The sequence below is a fragment of the Macaca mulatta genome, chromosome 2 (genome assembly GCF_049350105.2).
Source record: "Macaca mulatta isolate MMU2019108-1 chromosome 2, T2T-MMU8v2.0, whole genome shotgun sequence".
Classification (NCBI taxonomy): domain Eukaryota; kingdom Metazoa; phylum Chordata; class Mammalia; order Primates; family Cercopithecidae; genus Macaca; species Macaca mulatta.
Genome location: NC_133407.1, coordinates 150,632,328 through 150,656,804, shown reverse-complemented (window position 1 = coordinate 150,656,804; position 24,477 = coordinate 150,632,328). Strand labels below are relative to the sequence as shown.

The window sequence follows — 24,477 nt, the reverse complement described above, 5'->3', positions numbered from 1 at the left end:
TCTAGGTCCTTTAATCATGGCATGCAATTGTTCTTTTAGGGGGAGGATTTGGATTGTAAAACATAATTCTTGATATTTTAAAATGATAAATCCTTCTCTCGGAAAGTGACTCTAAAATTGAGGAACTTTTTGTTTGTGGAATGTACAGAAAGAAGGAATGACACAAATATTTAGAACTCAACAGTTTTAGAAACTGATCTTTCACTTCAGGGCCAGCCTTGTTAGAGTCAGCATTTGATGACATTTCATCTCTTCAAAGATAATGGAATCCATTTTTATACACATAAGGATTTACACAAGTTGAAAGTTAACTCAGCCACCGCTCCATTCACATTTGTCAAGTCATCATCTGTGCATCCCATGAATTTGTTTTAAAATGCTAGAAAGTAATATGCCAACATTATAGAAGTGAGGGAAATGGAGGGAAATTATAAGAGTAAAATCGTCATCTAAAATGTCACTACCCTAATACCGAGAGGCAGTTGGACCTGGGGCATGTTACCTTTTCACCTCCATCTCCTCATCTGTAAAACTGAGAATAACAGTACCTATTTTATGGATCTTTGCCATGACCAAATGAGATAGCATATTAAAGCACACATACAAAAACCCACAATAAATGTATTTTATTAGAGCAAAAGTAAGCATTTTTATATAGTCCCTTTGTCCTGTTTTTCTCATTTTTTATGAAGTTTTTTTTTGTTTTGGTATGCTTAAAAAAAAAAATTATATAGAGACAGGGCCTTGCTATGTTCCAGCCCAGGCTGGTCTCAAACTCCTGAGCTCAAACATTCCCCCGGCCTTGGCCTCCCAAAGTGCTAGGACTACAGATGTGAGCCACCACTCCGGGCCTGTTATACTTTTGTATCTTTGTTTCTTGCTGCATGTTATTAAGTGATCACTTTCCATCTTGTTGGGTGTGATTACTGTCTGTGATAGTAACAGTATGCCAACATAGTGCATCCTTTCCCCTGTTGTTGGACATTTGGGATGCTTTCAATATTATAAATAGTGCTTCAGTGAGCAATTTTATATATGTAGTGTATTTTCGTGGGAAACCTTAAGCAGGTTTCTTAATCTCTGTCTTTGTTGCCTTGTATGTGAATGGAGATAGAATTCTATCTACCTGAGAGGAGAGCTGTGTGTATGAAATGAAGCAATACCACAACGCACTTGGCACAGTGGCTGGTATTTACCAGATGCTCAGTAAACGTTACCTCTTACTCTGTGTTTCTGGCTTATTTCTTTAGGCTTGCTCCAGAGATGGGGTTTCTTGCTTCAGTGCTTTCCAGAAGAATTTTAGTAGTTTATGCTGTCAATAGCAATATGTGAAAGGACTGATTTCTCAACCTCCTTATTATCAGTTATCCCAGGTTTTAACTATCTAACAACTCTCTTTCCCTTCAAAATAATAGTGAAAAAATCAAGGTCGTCCATATTTGAGCAGATTGTTAGGACTGGGACTCACTTCTGCTCACTCACCTGAACAGTCAGACCCCCCGTACACCAAGGTTAGGTTCCGGAGGCTCTTTGGAAGTCCGTTTGTTTTTGTTTTTGTTTTTTGCTTTTTTTTTTGAGACGGAGTCTCGCTTTGTTGCCCAGGCTGTAGTGCAGTGGCGCGATCTTGGCTCACTGTAAGCTCCGCCTCCTGGGTTCCTGCCATTCTCCTCCCTCAGCCTCCCGAGTAGCTGGGACTACAGGTGCCTGCCACCACGCCCAGCTAATTTTTTTGTGTTTTTTAGTAGAGATGGGGTTTCACCATGTTAGCCAGGATGGTTTCGATCTCCTGAGCTCGTGATCCACCTGCCTTGGCCTCCCAAAGTGCTGGGATTACAGGTGTGAGCCACCGCACCCGGCCTGGAGGTCTGTTTTTCTAAGCTTGCAGTCCCCAGTTGCATTCCACCAAACTGTAGTGTAAATTGGTCCTTTGAAGCTTAAAACCTAGCTTATTTTATTCCTTACTCAATGAAGTACATATTGTCGGTCTTCTTTGTATTTTTACTTTTTCTAAAACAAGCCAACAGTTTGCACTAGGAAAATCCACTGTGGCAAGTAATGACCTCTATGATCCCTTCCCCTCTCCAGAAAAAAGAAATTGGCAAGGGTAACCATATGTCCTGGTTTGCTCAGTTTATACTTGTCCTAGTGTAATTATTTATAGCAATCCCTTCACCCTCAGAAGTGACCTAGTTTGGATGATAAATTATATCGTCATCCTAGCCCCAGGAGATTCCTCAGCAGCTGGAGTATCTGCCCACACTTGCCACCCCTCCACTCCCCCTGACAAATTGCTGTCTCTCCAACAAAGGATTCAGCCACATTGCTTTCAGCATGCTTGACTCAGAAGGTTCTGCGTGTGTCCAGCCTCTTCTGATTTCGCATTAGCCCCGTAGGCATGCACTCAAGCGTATCCACTTTCCCGTTCCTTTCTCCTCCATCTTGCCGATGGTTGTCCGTGGCATTGGCAGGGTACTTTTCTTTTGATTCAGAAATGTTTTTGTCTTTCCGAATTACTTGTTTTACAGCTCAATTCATCCCATAGGCAAATGTAACATCTTCATTTCTCATCACTTGCAGTTTAACAAGTTCTATCTGTTTTCAATTTCATCTTCAATGCGTACCTCCTTTTATAGAACTTTTAAGCCTTATTTTGCCATTGTAAAATACGATAAGATTAATTATATTCATAAAGTACCTCAAAAGCCCTCATAAGCATACAGGTCAACCATGAGGAAGCAATGGCAAGGACAAGTCTGCAGTGATGGTGCACAGCTCCTGTCTCCCTCGTTGGCCACAGGCAGAGTTTGACCCATGAGACAGGACTTTGTAGGTGCAGAAGTGTCTGCATTGGAAAAACTAAAACAAGTTAGCTACTCGCTTGTGATTACCTTCTGAACCTAAGTAACTGTAAATTTAACTGGCATAAAGGGCTTTGTGATTTGAGAGACCCTGTTTTCCTCCAAACAAGAGCTCACATTTCTTGGGTAAAGTGCCCACATTTTGAGGAGGAAAAACAAGTGTTTTGATGAGGGATCCTGCCAGAGTGAACCCATGCAGTATCAGTGTGGGGAGTGTCATTCATAGGTCAGAGTGTGGATTCTTAATGAAAGATATGTTTATCTCTTTGTTTTAACTAGGTGACTTTCGGATGGTGGTTGGAGAGGATAAAACAAAAGTGCTGAATATTGTGAAGCCCAATATAGCCCACTTTCGAGAGCTCTATGGCAGCATACTACAGGAGAATCCTCAAGTGGTGTATAAAAGCCAGCAAGGCCGGCTGGAGGTAAACTGTATGTGGGAAACAGCTTGCATTGTTTCTAAGACAAGGGCTATTTGCAGGAAGAAAGTCAGGGGTAGAACAGCATGACTGGTGTGAGAACATTTATAGTTCAAAAAGTAAGTACTGTATGTAAACATAGGCTTCTGTGTATCTGGAATAATGCTAAGAGGTAACAGACTAGTAATAAGAGGTTGCCTTTGGAGAAGGGAACTAAGGGCAGAAGTGGGAGAGGGACTTATTTTCACCATGTGTATCTTTTTTGCCATTGGAAAATCTTACCATGTCTTATTAATTACCAGTCAAAACAAGTGAAAATAAACTTTTAAATCACTCTCATTCCATCCCCAGACCCATTTAGCTCCCCAGAGGTAACTGTACTGACAGTTTGGGGTTTTTTTTGTTTTTTTTTGTTTGTTTGTTTGTTTTCTTTTTTTGGGACAGGGTCTGACTCTGTTGCCCAGGCTGGAGTGCAGTGGCATGATCTTGGCTTACTGCAGCCTCAACACCCCCCAGCCTGGGATCAAGCCATCCTCCCACCTCAGCCTGCTGAGTAGCTGGGACTACAGGTGCATGCCACCACGCCTGACCGATTTTTGTATTTTGTTGTAGAGACAGGGTTTTGCCATGTTGCACAGGCTGGTCTCAAACTCCTGAGTTCAAGCAGTTTGCCCGCCCCAGCCTTCAAAAGTGCTGGGATTATAGAGATGAGCTGCTGCACCCAGCCTGCTGTCTGTTCTTCCACATCTTTTCACATGTACTTTTGTGTATGTTTGCATGCATGTATCAAGAGGTTCGGTTTTGTTACACATTAATGGGCTCATATATATTCAAAATTCTCTTTCCCCACTTGTTATGTTTATTACGTCTGGGAATTTTTCTTTTCGATGTATCAAATAAAACTTTCTTATCAAGGTGTTGTTTAAATTAATATTAAGTGTTTGTTTGAAAATAAAAACCAGGGTGGGCCACAGGTTTTTGTTTTTTTTTCCGTTAATGTAAAGAACACTGTATTTTTCTTCGTTTATGCTCTTCTCCCTCCACATAATAGGGGCAACTAACATGTAATGAGTAATAGAGTAACGGAATTTCTAGAGCTAAAAAGGAAATTAAAAAAAATAGGAATTAGTTTTCAAATAAGAAAAGAATAGAGAGTGACATATGAAATGTGAGAATACCCACCACTCAGTTTAACAGATTTTGCCACATTTGGTTCAGGTTGAGGTTTTTTGTTTTATGCATGCACATGGTTTAAAAGCCAAATGATACCTCAAGTTTATAACAAAAAGAGCAGTTCCTTCCCACATTCTCAGCCCTGCTACCAGGGGCAGCTGCTTTTGTCTCTATAGCTAATTTTTCGATATTCACCACCGTGTTCTAAATAATATGCTTTGACTATTATTTCTTGATTTTTTTTTCAATCTTATACTTTATTTTTGCCATCCTGTAAGTTGGGGATTTTTTTACTGTCTTACACTACCCCATCAATTCATATACCAATACACACACTCACACACATGCACTTAGCACACACAATCTCTTCCCCTCCTACCTCATGCCCTCATGCTTCACATAAAGTTATTTCATGTTTTTGGTTAGGTTAATACTCAATATTTATTTTATTGTGACAGCCTTTTTTTTATTGATGAGCTGTGGCATTATGAAGTTCCCTTTCCTGTACATCTTTGTTTCTCCTGGAGTTAATAGTTGTCTTAATTTTTCAGTTGCTTAGGTCAATCATCCTCAAACTCTGACAGATCTGTAAAACTCTTCCCATTATAGACAAATTTATTGGGTATTTTCCATTTCTTGTTTTTCATAGAAATGTTTTTCCTGGAGCCCCCTGCCCTGTTCCTTTCTTGGCTGGTTGTTTTCTAGCCCACTGCTCTACCTTCCTTTCATTATCACCCCGAGAATTCCCTTTGCCTCCCCTATGCTAGTTTTTGGTTTTGTGGGTATTGCATTTTCCTCTTCCATGGTTTACACTCTGATATTAGTGAAGTTTGTCTTTTATTACCTTCTTAAAGGGTGTGAGGGAGGTACATTTTTGAGACCATATACCTCTGAAAATTCTACCCTCCTTTTGATGGATAGTATTGGCTAGATATCAAATTCTAGGGTGGAAATAATTTTCCCTCTTTATTTATATCTGCTTTCCATTCATTATTCAGTCACTTGGTTCCTTCCTTCCTTCCTTCCTTCCTTCCTTCCTTCTGTCCTTCCTTCCTTCTGTCCTTCCCTTCCTTCCCTTCCCTCCCTTCCTTTCCTTCCCTCCCTCCCTCCCTCCCTCCCTCCCTCCCTCCCTCCCTCCCTCCCTCCCTCCTTCCTTCCTTCCTTCCTTCCTTCCTTCCTTCCTTCCTCCCTCCCTCCCTCCCTCCCTCCCTCCCTCCCTCCCTCCCTCCCTCGGTTGCCCAGGCTACAGTGGAGTGGCACAGTCCTGGCTGGCTGGCTGGCTGGCTTCCTTCCTTCCTTCCTTCCTTCCTTCCTTCCTTCCTTCCTACCTTCCTTCCTTCCCTCCCTCCCTCCCTCCTTCCCTCCCTCCCTCCCTCCCTCCCTCCATCCTCGGTTGCCCAGGCTACAGTAGAGTGGCACAGTCCTGGCTCACTGCAACCTCAAACTCCCAAGCTCAAATGACTCTCCCACCTCAACCTCCTGAGTAACTGGGACTACAGGCATGCACCACCACGCCCGAGTGGTTTTTGTATTTTCAGTAGAAATGGGGTTTCACCATATTGCCCAGGCTAGTCTCGAATCCTGGGCTCAAGCCATCCTCCCACCTTGGTCTTCCAAAGTATTGGGTTAACTGGTGTGAACCACTGCGCCCAGCCTTAGTGGGTCTTTTCTATCTGGAATTTTATAAGCTTCAATTCTAAAGAATTTTTTTTTATTATTTCTGTAATTATTTTTCATACCCATTTTCTTAGTTTGTTCTTCCTGGGATTCCTGTTAGGTGGTTGCTAGACCTCCTGGTTTAACCCTTTTCCCTCTCTCTTTCTCTCCCCCGTCTCTTTGTTTATTAAATTTAGCTTTATGGGAGAATTTTTCTGATTGGTTTTGTAACACTTCTACTGAATTTTTAATTTTCCCAAAATGTTCTTTCTTATAGCATCCTGTTTTTGTATTATGGATGCATTATTTTCTCCTAATCTCTTTAATGATCTTTATTATAGCATTTGAAGATTTTTGTCTTGTTCTCTCACATTGTTTCTTTCTCTTAGTTCCTCTTGTCTGTTTATACTCTAGTCTGTTATGTTAGAAGCCTTCTTCAAATGTCTGAATTTCCTTCCTGGCCTATTTTTTTAAATTAATTAATGAATTAATTAATTTGACAGGGGGTTTCACTCTGTCACCTAGGCTACAGTGTAGTGGCATGATCATAGTTCACTGCAGCCTTGAACTCTTGCATTCAAGTGATCCTCCCACCTCAGCCCCTTGAGGAGCTGGGACTATAGGCCCATGCCACTATGCCCAACTGGTTTTTTTATATATGTGTATATACATATATTTGTACCCATATGATCTGAGACATTAACTTTTTTTTTTGTAGAGACAGGGTCTCACTTTGTTGCCCTGGCTGGTCTCGAACTCCTAGGCTCAAGCAATCCTCCCGCCTTGGCCTCCCAAAGTACTGGGATTACAGGCAAGAGCCACCGTGCCTGGCTCTGGCCTGTTTTTAAAGAATGAGGCACTAAAATGCAGACTGGAAGTTCTTTGTGGTATATCAGGCTTGTCAACTGGTGGGATTGACTATAGGATTATAAGGCAAAGACCTAGCTATTTTATTTTGTTTTGTTTTGTTTTGTTTTTTTGAGATGGAGTCTCTCTCTGTCGCCCAGGCTGGAGTGCAGTGACGCGATCTCAGCTCACTGCAACCTCCGCCTCCTAAGTTCAAGCGATTCTTGAATCGGGAGCCTCCCAAATAGCTGGAACTACAGGCATGCGCCATCACACCCAGCTAATTTTTGTATTTTTAGTAGCGACGGGGTTTCACCATGTTGGCCAAGCCAGTCTTGAACTCCTGACCTAAGCAATCTGCCTCCTTCGGCCTCCTAAAGTGCTGGGATTACTGGTGTGAGCCACTGCACCTGGCCAAGGACCTGGCTGTTTTATTGGAGGATCTCAAATATCAGTGTCTGTAGAATTTCTCTAGAGATCTTCTATTCTCTGGCTAGAGGACAGGGAAGTATAATGTGTCTGTCTACCAACTTTCTAGAAACTGAGCAAGGGAAAAGGACTAGGAATTTTCTCCAACTGTGAAGATAAAGGTATCCAGAATCCTCCCTACGGCCTATAAAAGTCTGCATGATCTAGTTTCGCATCAGTTTCTTTTCCCAGGAAATTTACAAGAATAAGATTGGGGGACTGAGTTACAGCTCCCAGTGCTGTATCTGGACTTGAGACTGCAACTGAGACTCATCTTCTCCCACCTCTGCTACTCATCCAGGTTCCCTTCACCTTCATCTGTCACTTCTGCTTATCTTGACAGGGTGGTCCAGACCGTCATCTCAGAGGAGTCTGGAGGACCCTGGCCGCCACATTTGTCCTCTTACCATAAAAATTGGGCAAGGGGTCCTCTAAGAGATGTGTATCAGCACCCCAGCTCCTGATGACCAGGGCCAATTACTTCTGCCAGTGTAGTGACTCATTGCCTTGTCTGCTGGACTTATGGCATGGGATTCTAAATGGATTGGGTGGCAGTCGTAACTTTAAAAAGTTAATGGGATGCTTACTGTGTCCTCTGGTAGAACCATCCCTTCTCTGGGAATTGGGACCTCTAGACCCACAGACCTAGAGCTGTGGTGATAGGAAACAAAGTGTTCCCAAGTGTGTCCCTGGGAATGATAAGGTCACTTCTCCTTCTACCCTTGGTTGCCAGGCCCATGTCTTCTGCCAGTTGGGAATATAGTACTGTGTAATGGTGATTGATTCTGGATGTGTAGCACAGCCCATCCTCATAGGACAGTGTCTTCAAGCTGTGCCTCTGCTCTGAGTTGACACATAAAATATGCCTTACCCCTGCATCTTTTAGGTCTGCAGGTGGTGCTCATCTCTGCCATTCCTCCTGGGATATGGTTTTATTTTTTCTTTACTCTTTTGGCCAGGGGGAGAGAATGGCAGCTTCATGCCTCTAATCCCAGCATTTTGGGAGGCCGAGGTGGGTGGATCACTTGAGGCCAGGCATTCAAGACTAGCCTGGCCAACATGGCGAAACCCCGTCTCTACTAAAAATACGAAAATTAGCCAGGCATGGTGGTATGCGCCTGTAATCCCAGCTACTCGGGAGGCCGAGGCATGAGAATCACTTGAGCCTGGGAGATGGAGATTGCAGCGAACTGAGATCGTACCACTGCACTCCAGCCTGGGCAACACAGCGAGACTCTGTCTCAAAAAAAATAGTAATAACAAAACAAAATATTAGCTTTATTGATGAATACTTCTATACCATAAAAGCTAGTGTTTATAGTATATTCACAGAGCTGCACAGCCATCACCACAATGTAATTTAAGAATATTTCTGTCACTCCATACCCATTAGCAGTCCCCAGCTCTCCCCTCCCCCAGGAAACCACTAATCCACTTTCTGTCTCTGTAGATTTGTCTCTTCTGGACAGTTCATATGAAAGGAATCATACAATATCAGGTTTTTTCCATATCTATCTGCTTTTTTCTTAAGTTGACATTTAATAATTGTATCCATGTCTGCTTTTAAAATGCAATTTAACTTTCACAATTTAGCTGAATGCTTTCACTTTCATATTTTCATGAGAATTAGTGTAAGGAAAATGAGAATTTACCAAATTTTTAAACCATGTCACCTGATATTTTATCTTTACACACATGCTTTCAAGTGAAAATTCCAGTGCATTATTTTCCTGAAGAGAAAGCAGTGGCAAATACTACTTTCTAATTTTTTTATATGTCACTCAAGCCATTGGAAGCGTCATAGGTAAAGCATAAGTGAAATATAAGTTTATTCTAACTAATCCCAATATGTGGCCTCAAAACATAAGCCCATAAATGTCATTTCTAAGATTAGTTTATATAAATACTCAAATTTGTTGTCATTTTTGTAGCCAAAGCTAAGTAGAGGATGGGTCCTGTGAATTTAGAACCATCCTAGTGATAAATGTCAAATATTTAGGTAAAAACCTAAATATTTACCCCTCTACCTTTACGGAGCCATTAAATAATAACATTTTCTCCTGCTTTGCATAGATTTTTATAGGCAAAACTAGAAAATTCAGGTATTTGGTATATACTTTTTTTTCGAGACTGTCTTGCTCGTCACCCAGGCTGTAGTGCGGTGGCACAGTCACCGCTCGTCATATCCTCAACTTCCCAGACTCAAATGATCCTCCCAACCTCAGCCTCCCAAGTAGACAGAACTATAGGCTTGCACCACCATGTCTGGCTATTTTTTTTTTTCATAGAGCTGGATATCTCACACTTTTGCTAGGGCTGATCTTGAATTTTTGGGCTCAAGCAATTCTCTCACCTCAGCCTCCCAAACTGTTGGGATTACAGGTGTGAACCTGCGCACCTGGCCCATTTGGTATATAGTTAATAAATATTTAATCAATTTTTAAAATGGTAGAGTGAGTAGATTCTAATTATTAAGAAAGTTGGTCATATCTGTAAACTCTGAGCCTAAAATGTAATACATTCATCTGATTTTTTCTTACTGTTCTCTTAATTGAAGTTAAAACCTACATATTTGTGAAAAGGATACAAGACAGATTCTTCCTTGGGAAATAACGTGATGAGCTATTGAGGGCAGTGTTACTGGTTCTGCACTTGGCAGGAAATCAACGTTTACAAGATTTTTAAAAATTCATTCCATGAGGCACAGTGTATGAAACTGGGAGTTAGGAAAGCTAGGTCTGGCCTCAGCTCTGTGGCTAACTTTTGATTCAAGGGTTTCTGAGTAAAGTCCGACACATAGTTTTACATGTTTTATTTGTACATTTATCTTCAGCATCTTAACATCTTAATATGTTTTAGAATACTTTGGGAACCAAAGCCACTGGCATAGTAGCTGTAGGACAACTAAGTTGTATTGATTCAGTTACTCATTTCCTTTTTGTTTTTTGAGTAACTACTGTGTGCCGGGGATTAAAAGTGAGTAAGATTAGTTTCTGTCATCAGTGTGTTCCTACAGTTTGTGAAATACAGCATACTAAAAGGCCTTACAGGCAGGAGACACAATTCAGATCCCACTCACTCTCATTGATGGTGTGATCAGGGCACGTCAGTCTCCCTGCATTTGAAATGGGAGGGGTCATCTCAGTGCCCGGATTTGACGCGGCCTCCATGAGTGTCAACTGCAGCACCACTTCCTTTGACTGCTGGATTTAAGACAAATATAAATTTTAAAACCAAAAGTCAAAAATTGATCCTTGAGAGTGGCTTCTATTCTTAGGTAGAAATGCAATATTATAGGACAAGAATTATCCTTTTTGAAAGGACTTAGACTCCTGAACTGAACCCATTCAGTTTCAGAAAAGAGAGTCTCCTTATCCTGCTGCCTCGCCAGGGGTGTGGGTGCATATATGTCTGTGTGATTTTGAAAGAGAAGCCCTGTGTCTGTGAGTATTTGTAGAATTTAAAGCACTTCCATAGACATTGTCTTTGTTCCCCCCTTCAGATAGATAAAAGCCCAGAAGGACAGTTCACTCAGCTGATGACATTGCCCAAAAGCTTACAGCAACAGATACATCATATTATGGACTCTCCTGGAAAAAACAGAGATGTGGAAGAAACTTTATTTCAAGTGGCTCATGATCCCGACTGTGGAGATGTGGTGCGACTAGGTACGTTTATGAATTTGAGGTTGAGGAAATGCCAGCCATGGGGAAAAGCGGACTTTGTGATTGGGACATACTATTTCTTCCTTTTTGTTTAGTGAAATAGAGAGATTGCTTCTCAGAAGAAGAAAGCACTAAAAGTTTGAGGGTTTTTCTAAATCTGAATTTTTACTTGTTTGAAGTAACATGGTGAAAATACTTCTATTTTTAAATTTCTGGATCCTAAATCACTGTCAAAGGGAGAAACAATGTTTCTTTTGGTTTCTAGAGCACAACTTCTAGAATTTATTTAAAAGATATGTCTGTGTTCTTTGTGGTGGTCTGAGAAAAGAGATTGGTGGCATTTTTTTGTGCTTTTGTAACATCGAGAACACAGCTTTCCTCAATCAACTCCATTTGATGTGTCTCATACAGTGTTCAGTGCATTCCCTCAGACATGGCCCACGTTCCACAGCATTTTCCCCAGCCCTGCCCTAATGTTTATCCAAAACTCTGAACCCAGGCCAGGTGCAATGGCTCATGCCTGTAATCCCAACACTTTAGGAAGTCCAGGAGGGAGAATCACTTGAGGCCAGGAATTTGAGACCAGCTTGGGCAACAGAGCAAGACTCTGTCTCTGCAAAAATTTAAAAAGTAGCTGGGCATGGTGGCACATGCCTATAGTCTCTGCTAACTTGGGAGTCTGAGGTGGGAGGATCGCTTGAGCAGTTGGAGGCTGCAGTGAGCTAGGATCATACCACTACACTCCAGGCTGGGCGATAGAGCAGTCCTTATCTCTTAAAAAAAAATAATAAAAAAATCCTGAACCTGATCTTCAGACACTAACTTCCCTTTAAGGTGCTAAAGGTAATTTATGAGATCAGTCAATCAAGAAATATTTATAAAATTGAGAATGAGTCCCTCTGTCAATTGAGTGCATTCTCCTGTTTTCATTCAGTAAATATGTACTGAGGTGCCAGATAGAATTTACGGAAATGCTTTGCTGAGACCATCACACTGCAGTGGAACATGAGCTGCAGCAAGTGCTCCACTCCCACTGTCCGCCTGGGCCTGACTAGGTTTGCACTGGGTCACCAGCTTCCCATCCTGAAGATAGCTCTGTATGAGGCACACTGTTGTTTGTTTGAACGTGATCCTGGCAACAGTGTGATCTGGGCTGTCTCTTTGAGGGGAGTGAAACTTGTTCCTCACTGTGGAATCCGTATGTGTATTTTCAGAATGAAAGTTTTTCTCGTAGATGTAATCATTTGGTTTTTATCTTTTCATGTTATGCAATTGAGAACCAGAAATCTCAGGCAGATTTAAGTCATAAAATCTTAAATCTGACCCTTTGAGGGTCAGCTAACCCACCCCCTTGTTTTAAGGGGAGGAGGTGCAGAGCTGTTTGGTCATCGGCTTGGACCCACACAGCCGGGTGGCGCCGCGGCTGGCTGCTCTGGTCTCCTGGCCCTCAATTCCAGTGCCGTTTTCACTGTCACTGTGACAGCAGGACAGAGATAGATTTGGTGGTTTGATTGGCTGACTAGAAAGAATATTTAGTTTCAAATTTTAAAACTGTTAAGATGACTAACATCTGTTTTGGGTTTTTTGGTCTCCTTTTTGTTTTTATCTCACAGGGCTTTCAGCAATCGTGAGACCTTCTAGTATAAGACAGAGCACGAAAGGCATTTTTACTGCTGGTAAGAGCTTTAGAAATCCATGTATAACATACCTGCTGACTAAAGCTTTGTCTCTTTTAAGTGCTTGTGAAATGCTGAGCTTTGATGGCCATAAACTGGGATATTGCAGTAAGGTACAAACAGGCATAACAGCAGCAGAATCTGGTGGTCTAACAACGTCAGACCATTGGCAGTGCTGTTGGAAGCTTTACTACCCTTCTGAATTTTCCGAGATACTTCCTGTGTGCAGGGTTTTTTCCTCATGTTGTTTTATTTATCAGAGTTACAGATGCATAGGATTGCAAAAACAGCAGCACCTGTGCTCCCTCTCCTCTTCCCCTTCTCTGAGACAACTGCTTCCATCTGTCTTAGTGGGTTATTTTTGTTTTCACTGCCATTTCTCTAAATGGTGAGTTTTCCTTGCTCCTTCTCTACATTTCAACTTTAGTATCATCTATTGACTTCTCTCTATGGGAGGTTAGAATTCAACTCTGGCACCCACCCTCATCAAATGTACTCACCCTCCCATCCCTCTGTCCTCCTAATATAGTTGTCTCGTGGCTTTGGCTAGTTTTCAGTTTGATGGTATGGTGAGCCGCATAGTACACCTTTCCTTCCCTGCACAATGTTCTTCTCTCATGGAGAGTGTCTTCACTGTCCCCTGTAGGGGGTCCCTCATTTCTTGTATCTCATGTCTTTCACTTGCTTGGTGCACACTCTCATTTTGGTCAAGCACATTTTCCAGTAATTTCCTGAGAAAGGGAACATGGAAGGCACATTTGGAGACCATGTATGTCTGAAAGTCTTTTTTGTCTGCTTTCACCCATAATTAATACTTAGGCTGGGTATAGATTAGAAATCACTTTCCTTTAAAATTTTGAGATCATTGCTGCATTTATCTTTTACTTCTAGGATTGTTGTCTATGTCTAAAGCCAATCTGATTCTCAATACTTTGTGTATGTTATTTCTGGAAGCATGTTAGGTCTTTATTTTTCCCCAGTGCTCTGAATTCTCTCAGTGATGTGCTTTAATGTGAGTCTGTTATCTGTTTCACCAGGAACTCATTGCCCTTTCTGTTGGGAAACTCAGAATATAAGTGTATAAGAAAATGTTTTAAATTTTTTCTTTAATTTCGTCCCATCTGTTTTCTCTGTTCTCTTTCTGGAACTCCTTATATTCAAATATTGGATCTCTTAGATTAGTCCTTTGGTTTTTGTCTTCTATTTTTTTATCTATTTGTTCTTTTGCTCTGCTTTGGGAGATTTTCTCGAATTTCTCAACTTTAGCTTCTAACCCTTCTGTTGAGTGTTTATAATTTCCAGGAACTCTCTCTTTTCTTGTTCTCTGAATGCTCCTGTTTTTTGCATCCTATTCTTGTTTTATGGTCTAAATATTTGACATCTCTTTGGAGGACAAAGTGGCTGTATCAATTCATTGTCCCACAAGCAGAGTAGGAGAATACTCTTTTCTTCCCATTTTTTCCAACATTTGGCATCATCAAGTGATTGATGGACTTTTCTGGTTCAGGCTTTCTCTATGCAAGCATCCATTGAGCATCTCTCATGTGCCAGCCGCTCGGGATACAAAATTGAACACAATGCTGAATTAGTCTGTTCTCACGCTGCTAATAAAGACATACCTGAGATTGGGTAATTTATAAAGGAAAGAGATTTAATTGATTCACAGTTCCACATGGCTGGGGAGGCCTCAGAATCATGGCGGAAGGTGAATGAGGAGCAAAGTCATGTCTTACGTGGCGGCAGGCAAGAGAGCGTGTGCAGGGGAGCTCCCTTTTATAGAACCATCAGATCTCACGACACTTAATCACTATCATGAGAACAGTACAGGAAAGACCTGCCTCCATGATTCAGTTACCTCCCACCGGGTCCCTCCCACGATGTGGGGATTATTACAATTCAGGGTGAGATTTGGGTGGGAACACAGAGCCAACCCATATCAAATGCTATACTGCCTTCCAGAGGCTTATAATCTAGAAGGGAAAAGAGACATGCTAACAGAAATTTGTGAGAGAGGGAGAAATAGCACAGAGGTAGCCCAAAAAGGGGAGTGATCTTTCAACCTAATTCTGATCCCTGAGTTTGAGATTGCTGGGGAGCTGGTGTGGTCACACCTCTCAGTGTCTCATAGCCCAACTGCACCGCTCTGAGCATTTGGCCCTTAAGGACCGTGTTGCCCTCCTGAATCACTGGAAAGATTCAACACGGCCAGGTGTGGTGGCTCACACTTATAATCCCAGCACTTTGGGAGGCCAGGGTGGGAGGATTGCTTGGGCTGAAGAGTTCAAGACCAGCCTGGGCAACACAGCAAGACCCTGTCTCTTTAAAAATAATAAAAATAGGCCAGATGCAGTGGCTCACACCTATAATCCTAGCACTTTGGGAGGCCAAAGCAGGAGGATCACTTGAGTCCTGGAGTTCGAGATCAGCCTGGGCAACATGGTGGAACCCCATCTCTACAAAAAATATGAAAAATAGGCCGGGTGTGGTGGCTCATGCCTGTAATCCTAGTACTTTGGGAGGCTGAGACAGGCGGATTATCTGAGCCCAGGAGTTTGAGATCAGCCTGGGCAACACAGTGAAACCCCGTCTCTACTAAAGTACAAAAAATTAGCCGGGTGTGGTGGTGCATGCCTGTAGTCCCAGCTTCGAAAGGCTGAGGCAGGAGAATTGCTTGAACCTGGCAGGCGGAAGTTGCAGTGAGACAAGATTGTGCCACTGCACTCTGGCCTGGGCGACAGAGTGAGACTTTGTCTCAAAAAAAAAAAAAAAAAAAAAAAGTGCTGGGCATGGTGGTGCGCACCCGTAGTAGTCCTGAGCCCAGGATGTCGAGGCGGCATTGAGCTGAGAACGCGCCACTGCACTTCAGTCTGGGTGACAGAGTGAGACCCTGTCTCAAAAAAAAAAATTATAATAATAAAAATTTTGTATAAATTAAAAGTTTCAACAAAGACTTAGTGGCACTTGCATCACATCTACTGAACTAAATATTTTCCTACCATTTGGGTGCATGGCTTTGCATTTCCAGTTAAGATATTCATTTAATCTATGTTCCTGCTAGTTTACTCTGGCAACACTGAAGATGAAGTACTTTTGTTTGTTTGGGTGATTCATGCTGTTAATCTGAATTTTACATGATTGCCTCTCCCTTGCCGTGATCCTCCTCGGGTGAGGCTTAATTATTTGTTTTGTTTTTGGCGTCCCATGCTATAAGGAATTATTGGAATTATTAGAATTATTGCTAATTATTTTTCAGTTGTGACGATGGTGGTGGTATGGAGCTTTTTTAAAACAAAATCCCTTTCTTTTAGAAATGCATACTAAAATAATTCCAGATGCAATGATATGTTGTCTGGGATTTGCTTCCAAATAAAACATGGCAGAGGGCAGTGGGTAATGGGTAGATGATACAAGATTGGCCATGAGCTGATATATTGTCAAAGCTAGGTAAAGACGCATGGGGCTGTTTTATACTCTTCTGTCTGTGATTTAAGTTTGAATTTTTCTCTAATAAAAGACTGAAAAAGATCTTGACACCTTCAACCTGAAATGAGCCTTTGGTCCTCTTTCCACTCATTATTTCTATTCACCAGCAGAGGGCAGTTGGGCACAGAACCCACAGCTCAGCTGTCCTTGTGGCCCTGGAGTGCTGATGCTGCTTCCCCTGAGTGCTTACCGCTTGCTTCCCCTTCCCTTTTTTTTTTTCTTTTTATTTTTTAAAATGTTTAAGGAATACAAGTGCATTTTTCTTACATGGTAAAGTCTGGGCTTTTAGTGTACCCATCATCGCCCAGATAGTGAACATCGTGCCCAATAGGTAATTTTCCAACCCTCACCTCCTCCCACCCTCACACTTTTTATAGTCACCAGTGTCATTCTATTCTGTATGTTCATGCATACACATTATTTAGCTCCCACTTAAAGTGAGAACATGTTGATACTTGAATTTCTGTTTCTGAGTTATTTCACTTAGAATCATGGCCTCCAGCTCTACCCATCTTGCTGCAAAAGACATGATTTCATTCTTTGTTATGACTAAGTAGTATTCAAAGTGAGATATAGATATAGATATACACACAATTTTGTTATCCAGTCCTCCATTGATGGACACTTAGGTTAATTCCATATTATTGATATTGTGACTAGTGCTGCAGTAAACATACAAGTGTTTTTTGTTGTTGTTGTTGTTGTTGTTTGATATAATGATTTCTTTTCCTTTGGGTATATACACAGTAATGGGATTGCTAGATCAAAGTTAATTCTATGTTTAGTTCTTTAAGACGTCTCCATCCTGTTTTCCATAAAGGTTGTACTAATTTAGATTCCTTTCAACAGTGTATAAAGCATTCCCTTTTCTCCACATCTGCACCAACATCTATTTGTTGTTTTTTGTTTTTTTGTGAAACAGAGCAACAGCCTCGCTCTGTTGCTCAGGCTGGAGTACAGTGGCATGATCTCAGCTCACTGCAACCTTCCCCTCCTGGGTTCAAGCGATTCACCCCCCTCAGCTTCCCGAGTAGCTGGGATTACGAGCGTGTGCCACCACACTCGGCTAATTTTTGTATTTTTAGTAGAGACGGGGTTTCACCATGTTGACCTGGCTAGTCTCAAACGCCTGGCCTCAAGTGATCCACCCACCTCAGCGTCCAAATTGCTGGGATTACAGACATGAGCCACCATGCCCAGCCTCAACATCTGTTGTTTTTTTGTCTTTTTAGTAATAGCCATTCTGACTGGTATAAGGTGGTATTTCATTGTGGTTTTAATTTGCATTTCTCTTGCGATAAGTGATGTTGAGCATTTTTTTTTTTCATGTTTGTTGGTAGTTCGCATGTCTTCTTTTGAAAAAATGTCTGTTGATGTCCTTTCCCCACTTTTTAATGAAGTTATTTTTTTTTTCCTTGTTGAGTTGTTTGAGTTCCTTATAGATTCTGGATATTAGCCTTTGTTGGATACCTTCTTTTGCAAATATTTTTTTCCCGTTTTGTAGGTTGTCTTTTGGTGCTCTGTTGATTGTTTCTTTTGCTATGCAAAAGCTTTTTAGTTTAAGTCCCATTTATCTATTTTGTTTTGTGTTTGCTTTTGAGGACTTGATCATAAATTATTTGTCTAGGCCAATGTCCAGAAGAATTTTCCTAGGTTTTCTTCTAGGATTTTTATAGTTTCAGGTCATTTTTCTTCTAGGACTTTGTAGTTTCAGGTCATACATTTTAAGTTAATTTTTTTATGTGGAGAGAAGTTTGTGTCCAGTTTCATTCTTCTGCCTATGGCTATGCAGTTTCCCCAGTACCATTTATGGAACAGAGTATTTTTCCCTATGTGTATTTTTGTTGACTTTGTCAAGGATCAGTTGGTTGTAGGTATGTGGCTTTATTTTTGGGTTGTCTAATCTGTGTGTCTGTTTTTATTTATTTATTTATTTATTTATTTTTAGTTTTTTTTGAGACGGAGTTCCACTCTTGTTGCCCAGGCTGGAGTGCAGTGGCACGATCTCAGCTCACTGCAACCCCCACCTCCTGGGTTCAAGCGATTCTCCAGCCTCAGCCTCCCGGGTAGCTAGAATTACAGGCACCCACCACCATGCCCGGCTAATTTTTATATTTTTAGTAGAGACAGGGTTTCACCACGTTGGCCAGGCTGGTCTCAAACTCCTGACCCCAGATCATCCACCTGCTTCGGTCTCCCAAAGTGCAGGGATTACAAGCGTGAGCCACCGCGCCCAGCCATGTGTCTGTTTTTATTTCAGTACTGTGCTGTTTTGGTTGCTATAGCCTTGTAGTATAATTTTAAGCCAGATAATGTGATGCCCTGGTTCTTTTTGCTCAGAATTGCTTTGGCTATTTGGAATTTTTTTTTTTTTGGTTCCCTATAAATTTTAGGATTTTTTTTTCTGATGCTATGAATAATGATATTGGTAATTTGATAGGGATTGTGTTGAATCTGTAGATTGCTTTGTATAGTATGATCATTTTAACAATATTTGTTCTTCCAATCCATGAGTATGGGATGTTTTTCCTTTTTTGTGTATCATGTACAATTTCCTTCATCAGCATTTGGCAGTTCTCCTTATAGAGATCTTTCACCTCCTTGGTTAACTATATTCCTGGGTTGTCTTTCTTCTTTATTTGTCACTATTATAAATGGGATTGCCTTCTAGATTTGGTCTTCAGCTATATTGCTATTGATGTACAGAAGTGCTATAGATTTCTGTATGTTAATTTTACATTCTGAAACTCTACTGATTTCATGTATCAAATCTAAGAGTTTTCTGGTGGAGTCTTTATGGTGTCCTAGATGTAAGATAATATCATCAGTGATAGGAATAATTTGACTTCTTCTTTTCCCATATGTATACCTTTTTTTTTTTTTTTTTTTTTGGAGACGGAGTCTCACTCTGTTGCCCAGGCTGGAGTGCAGATGCAGTGGCATGATCTCGGCTCACCACAACCTCCGCCTCCCGGGTTCAAGCAATTTTCCTCCCTCAGCTTCTCGACTAGCTGGGACTACAGGTGTGTGCAACCATGCCCGGCTAATTTTTATATTTTTAGTAGAGACAGAGTTATACTATGTTGGCCAGGCTGGTCTTGAACTCCTGACCTCATGATCCGCCCGCCTCAGCCTCCCAAAGTGCTGGGATTACAAGCGTGAGCCACTGTGTCTGGCCTCCATATGGATACTTTTTACTTTTTCACTTGCCCGGTTGTTCTCGTGAGAACTTCCAGTATTACATTGTATAACAATGGTAAAAGTGGGCATGTTTGTCTTGTTCTAGTTCTTAGAGGGAGTGCTTTCAACTTTTCCCTGTCAAGTATGATGTTAGGTGTGGTTTTGTCATATATGTCCTTTATTATGTTGAGGTATGTTCTTTCTATGCCCAATTTGTTGAGGATTTTTTATCAGGAAAGGATGCTGAACTTTATTGAATTTTTTTTTCTTTTTTTTTTTTTTTTGAGACAGAGTCTTGCTCTGTCGCCCAGGCTAGAGTGCAGTGGTACAATCTCAGCTCACAGCAACCTCTGCCTCCTGGGTTCAAGCAATTCTGCTGCCTCAGCCTCCCAAGTAGCTGGGACTACAGGCACACATCACCACACCTGGCTAATTTTTGTATTTTTAGTAAAATCGGGGTTTCACCATGTTGGCCAAGCTGGTCTTGAACTCCTGATCTCAAGTGATCTGCCCGCCTTGGCCTCCCAAAGTGCTCGGATTACAGGCGTGAGTCACTGTGCCCAGCCTATTGAATGCTTTTTCTGCATCTATTTAGATGATCAAATGGTTTTTGCCCTTAATTCTGTTTATGTGATGTATCACATTTATTGATTTGTATATATTGAACCATCCTTGCTTCCCTGGGGCGAATCCCGCCTGATCATAATATATTCTCTTTTTGATGTGCTGTTGGATTTAATTTGTTAGTATTTCGTTGAGGATTTTTGTGTCTGTGTTCATCAGAGATATTGGTCTATAGTTTTCTATTTTGGTGGTGGTGTGTCCTTGTCTGGTTTTGGTACCAAGGTGATACCGGCCTCATAGAATGAGTTAGGGAGAATTCCCTCCTTGATCTTTTTAGAATAGTTTCAGGAGGATTGGTATTCATTCTTTCTGTGTTTGGTAGAGTTTAGCTATGAATCCATCTGGTCCTGGGCTGCTTCTTGTTGTTGGAAGATTTTTATTAGTGATTCAGTCTTGCTACTACATTTCTGGTTTTTTCAGATACTCTGTTTCTTCCTGGTTCAGTCTTGGAGATTATGTTTCCATGAATTTTATCAATTTCCTTTAGGTTTTCTAGTTTGTGGGCATCTAGGTGTTTATAATATTCTCTGATGAGCTTTTGTATGTCTGTAGTATCGATTGTAATGTCTCCTTTTTCATTTCTGATTGTGTTTATTTGTATCTCTTCTTGTCTTATATCTTGTTTATTTTTATCTCTCTTGTCTTCTTAGTCTTAGCTAGTGGCTTATCAATTTTGTGTATCTTTCAAAGAACCAACTTTTTTTTCTTTTTTTTTTTTTTTTTTGAGTCAGGGTTTGGCTCTGTCACCCAGGCTAGAGTGCAGTGGCACAATCATGGCTTACTATAGTATTTGCCTCCCAGGCTTAAGTGATCCTTCCACCTCAGCCTCCTGAGTAGCTGGGAACTACAGTGCACACTACCACGCCTGGCTAACTTTTGTATTTTTTGTCGTGATGGGATTTTGCCACATTGCCCTGGCTGGTTTTGAACTCCTAGAATTGCGATCCGCCTGCCTCAGCCTTCCAAAGTGCAGGGATTATAGGCATGAGCCACTGCACCTGATCCCAGCTTTTCATTTTGTTGATCCTTTGTATTGTTTTTTGGTCTCTATTTTATTTAGTTTTGCTCTGATCTTTGTTATTTCTTTTCTTCTGCTAACTTTGGGTTTAGTTCTTTTTTTTCTTTTTGCTTGAGGTATGGCATTAGGTTGTTAATTTGTGATCTTCCTGCTTTTTCATGTAGACATGTAATGCTATAAGCATTGGTAGTGCCTCTTAGCACTGCTTTTGCTGCATCCCACTGGCTTTGGTATGTTGTGTTTTCATTTTTATTTGTTTCAAAAAATTTTTAAGGTCGGGCATGGTGGCTCATGCCTGTAATCCCAGCACTTTGGGAGTCTGAGATGGGTGGATTGCTTGAGCCTAGGAGTTTGAAACCAGCCTGGGCAACATGGAAAAACCCCATTTCTACAAAAAATTAGCTGTGCATGGTCGTATGTGCCTGTAGTCCCAGCTACTCAGGAGGCTGAGGCAGGAGGATCACTTGAGCCAAAGGAGTTTAAGGCTACAGTGAGTCATGATTGCGCCACTGCACTCCAGCTTGGGTGACACAATAAGACCCTGTCTCAGGGGAAAAAATCTTCATTGACCCAGTGATTAAGTGATTATTTAGGGGCATGCTGTTTAATTTCCATGTATTTGTATCGTTTCTCAAGTTCCTCTTATGTTGATTTCTAGCTTTATTCTACTATTGTCTGAGAAGATACTTGATTTTGATTTTTAAAAATGTGTTAAGACTTGTTTTGTAGCCTAACATGTGATCTATCTTGAAGAATGTTTCTTCTTCTTTTTTTTTTTCTTTGTTGAGACAGGGTCTTGCTCTGTTGCCCAGGGTGCAGTGCAGTGGTGTTATCATGGCTTACTGTAGCATTGACCTCCTATTACTAAGCAGTCCTCCCACCTCAGCCTCCTGAGTAGCTGGGACCACAGGCACATACCACCATGCCTGGCTACATTCATTTTTATTATTATTTTTTGTAGAGACAGAGTCTCCCTATATGGTCCATGCTTGAAGAATGTTTTATGTGCTGATGAAATGAATGTATCTTCTATGGATGTTGGGAAGAATGTTCTGTAAATGTCTGTTAAGTCTGTTTGGTCTAAAGTCCAGTGTTTCTTTGTTAATTTTTTGTCTCGATGGTCTATATAGTGCTATGAGTGGAATGTTGAAGTCCCCCACTGTTATTGTATTGCTATCTGTCTCTTTCTTTAGAGCTAGTAATATTTGTTTTGTGAATTTGGGTGCTCATATGTTGGGTGCATATATATTTAGGATTTCCTATATATACTCCTTGGTGAACTGATACCTTTATTGTTATATAATGACATTCTTAGTCTTTTTTTTTTTTTAACTGTTTTTGATTTAGAGTCCATTTTATTTGATATATATAGTTCTCCTTTTGGTTTCCTTTTGGATGGAATATCTTTTTCTGCCTCTTTACTTTCAGTCTCCTTGCGTCTTCACAGGTAAGGTGAGTTTCTTGTAGGTAGCATATAGGTGGATTATGTTTTTTAATCTGTTCTGCCAGTCTGTATCTTTTAAGTGACGTATTTTATCCATTTACATTTAAGGTTAATATTGATATGTGAGACTTTGTTTCCATCATATGGTTGTTTTCAAGTTATTTTATAAATTCTTTGTTTTCTTTCTTTTTCTCTTTTTGTCCTTGAGTTTTGATGAAATTCTGTCATTTGATTTCTTTCTTTTCCTCTTTTGTGAGATTGTTTTATAAGAACTGTGAGTTTTATATTTCTGCGCATTTTTGTGATGGTGAATATCAACGTTTTTTTTCCAGGTTTAAGACTCCTTTGAGCATTTCCTATAGGGCCGGTCTAGTGGTGACAGATTCCCTTAGTATTTGTCTAGGAAAGACTAGTCTCTTTCATTTATGAAGCTTATTCTAGCAAGATATAAAATTCTTAGCTGACAGGGTTTTTTTCCTTCAGCACTTTGAAAATGCTATCCTATTCTCTTCTGGCCTTTAAGGTTTCTGCTGAAAAGTCCACTGTTAGTCTGATGAGGTTTCATTGATGGGTAACTAGATGCTTTTCTCTTGCTAATTTTAAAATTGTTTCTTTTATTTTCATTTTAGACTTTCTGATTATAATATGCTGTGTTGAAGTCCTTTTTGCAGTGTATTCACCTGGGGGTCATTGGGTCTCTTGTATCTGGATATCTGACACACGGTGCTAGACTTGAGAAGCTTTCATTGATTATTTCCTTAAATAGATTTTCTAAACATTTTAACCTCTCTTCCCGCTCAGCTTTTTCTTCACTTCCAATGATGCCACATTGCATTGTGGAAGTCTAGAATGACAGAATGTGTATAACCTCACCCTGAGGTAACATAAAGCATGGAAAGTGATGAGCACCCCTTCAGAATCTGTGGGTTAAATGGCCTTATGCTCTGGCTTCTCTGTTTATTATGGCCAAGAGCTGTGACAAAGGTTTCCTAGCATAGTGCTGAGGGCAGAGGTTTGTGAGCCCCAGAGACTAGAGCTCAAATTACAACCTAACCAGTGTGACTTGGGCAAGTTACCTAATTTTTCTGAGTTTTAACTTCATAGGAATAATTATGCCTGCCTCACCAGGTTGTGAAGATTATGTTTGTTTTTTTGTTTGTTTTGGGTTTTGTTTTTTTTGGAGACAGGTCCTAGCTCAGGCCAGAGTGCAGTGGTGTATTTTATGTTTGGTTTTTTGTTTTTGTTTTGTTTTTTTGGAGACAGTTTCTAGCCTAGGCTAGACTGCAGTGGTGTGATCCTCCCACTTTAGCCTCCCAAGTAGCTGGGTCTAAAGGATGCAGTACCACACCTGGCTATGTTTTTTTGTTTTGTTTTTGTTTTTTGTAGAGACTGAGTCCCACTATGTTGCCCAGGCTTGTCTCAAATTCCTGGGCTCAAGTGATCCTCCCACCTCAGCCTCCCAAAGTGCTGGAATTACAGGCTTGAGCCACTGCACCTGGCCAGGAAATTATATTTTAAGATATATTAAAGCATCTAGCATTATGTCTGGTTTTTCTTCTTTTGGTATCATTTACTTAAAAGTGTCTTGACCTCTGTTTAAAACAAGCCTCTTTACAATGTCATATTCAAATGGTGTTAGCCCCTGGCCCAGGTCTCCAGCTGGAGTAAACTGTGACAGGCACCGAGTAGCTGGTTTGCCTGCTTCTCTTTCCTCATCCTCACAGTAAGCTTCAGAACCTCTATCCTTCTCCACCTTGTTCTTTTTTTTTTTTTTACTTTTATTTTAAGTTTAGGGGTATAGGTGCAAATTTGTATGTAGGCAAACTTGTGCCATAGAGGTTTGTTATACAGATTATTTTGTTACCCACTTATTAAGCCTAGTTAGTACCCATTAGTTATTTTTTCTGATCCTCTCACTCCTCCCATCCTCCACCCATCAGTAGGTCCCAGTGTCTGTCTGTTGTTCC

General features: G+C 40.9%; 1 protein-coding gene and 1 long non-coding RNA gene across 12 annotated transcripts in view; one reads left to right on the top strand and one right to left on the bottom strand.

Moving 5' to 3' along the window:
• TAMM41 (TAM41 mitochondrial translocator assembly and maintenance homolog) overlaps nt 1-24,477 on the top strand; it is a 124,211-nt gene that overhangs the window by 26,222 nt on the left and 73,512 nt on the right. For 9 of the 11 annotated variants that reach the window (XR_013413352.1, XR_013413353.1, XM_077990096.1 and 6 more), the window contains 3 exons: nt 3,138-3,283; nt 10,923-11,088; nt 12,699-12,761. Coding sequence is in view for 9 of the 11 variants with exons in the window: in XM_077990096.1 (XP_077846222.1) it covers nt 3,138-3,283; nt 10,923-11,088; nt 12,699-12,761 (375 nt within the window). In the remaining 2 variants the exon portion in view is untranslated. 11 annotated transcript variants of the gene reach the window in all.
• Nucleotides 16,986-24,477, bottom strand: part of LOC144339290 (uncharacterized) — a 38,586-nt gene continuing 31,094 nt past the window's right edge. Inside the window, exon 2 of the long non-coding RNA XR_013414185.1 lies at nt 16,986-17,305. This is a non-coding gene — a long non-coding RNA (uncharacterized LOC144339290). The remainder of the gene's footprint in view (nt 17,306-24,477) is intronic.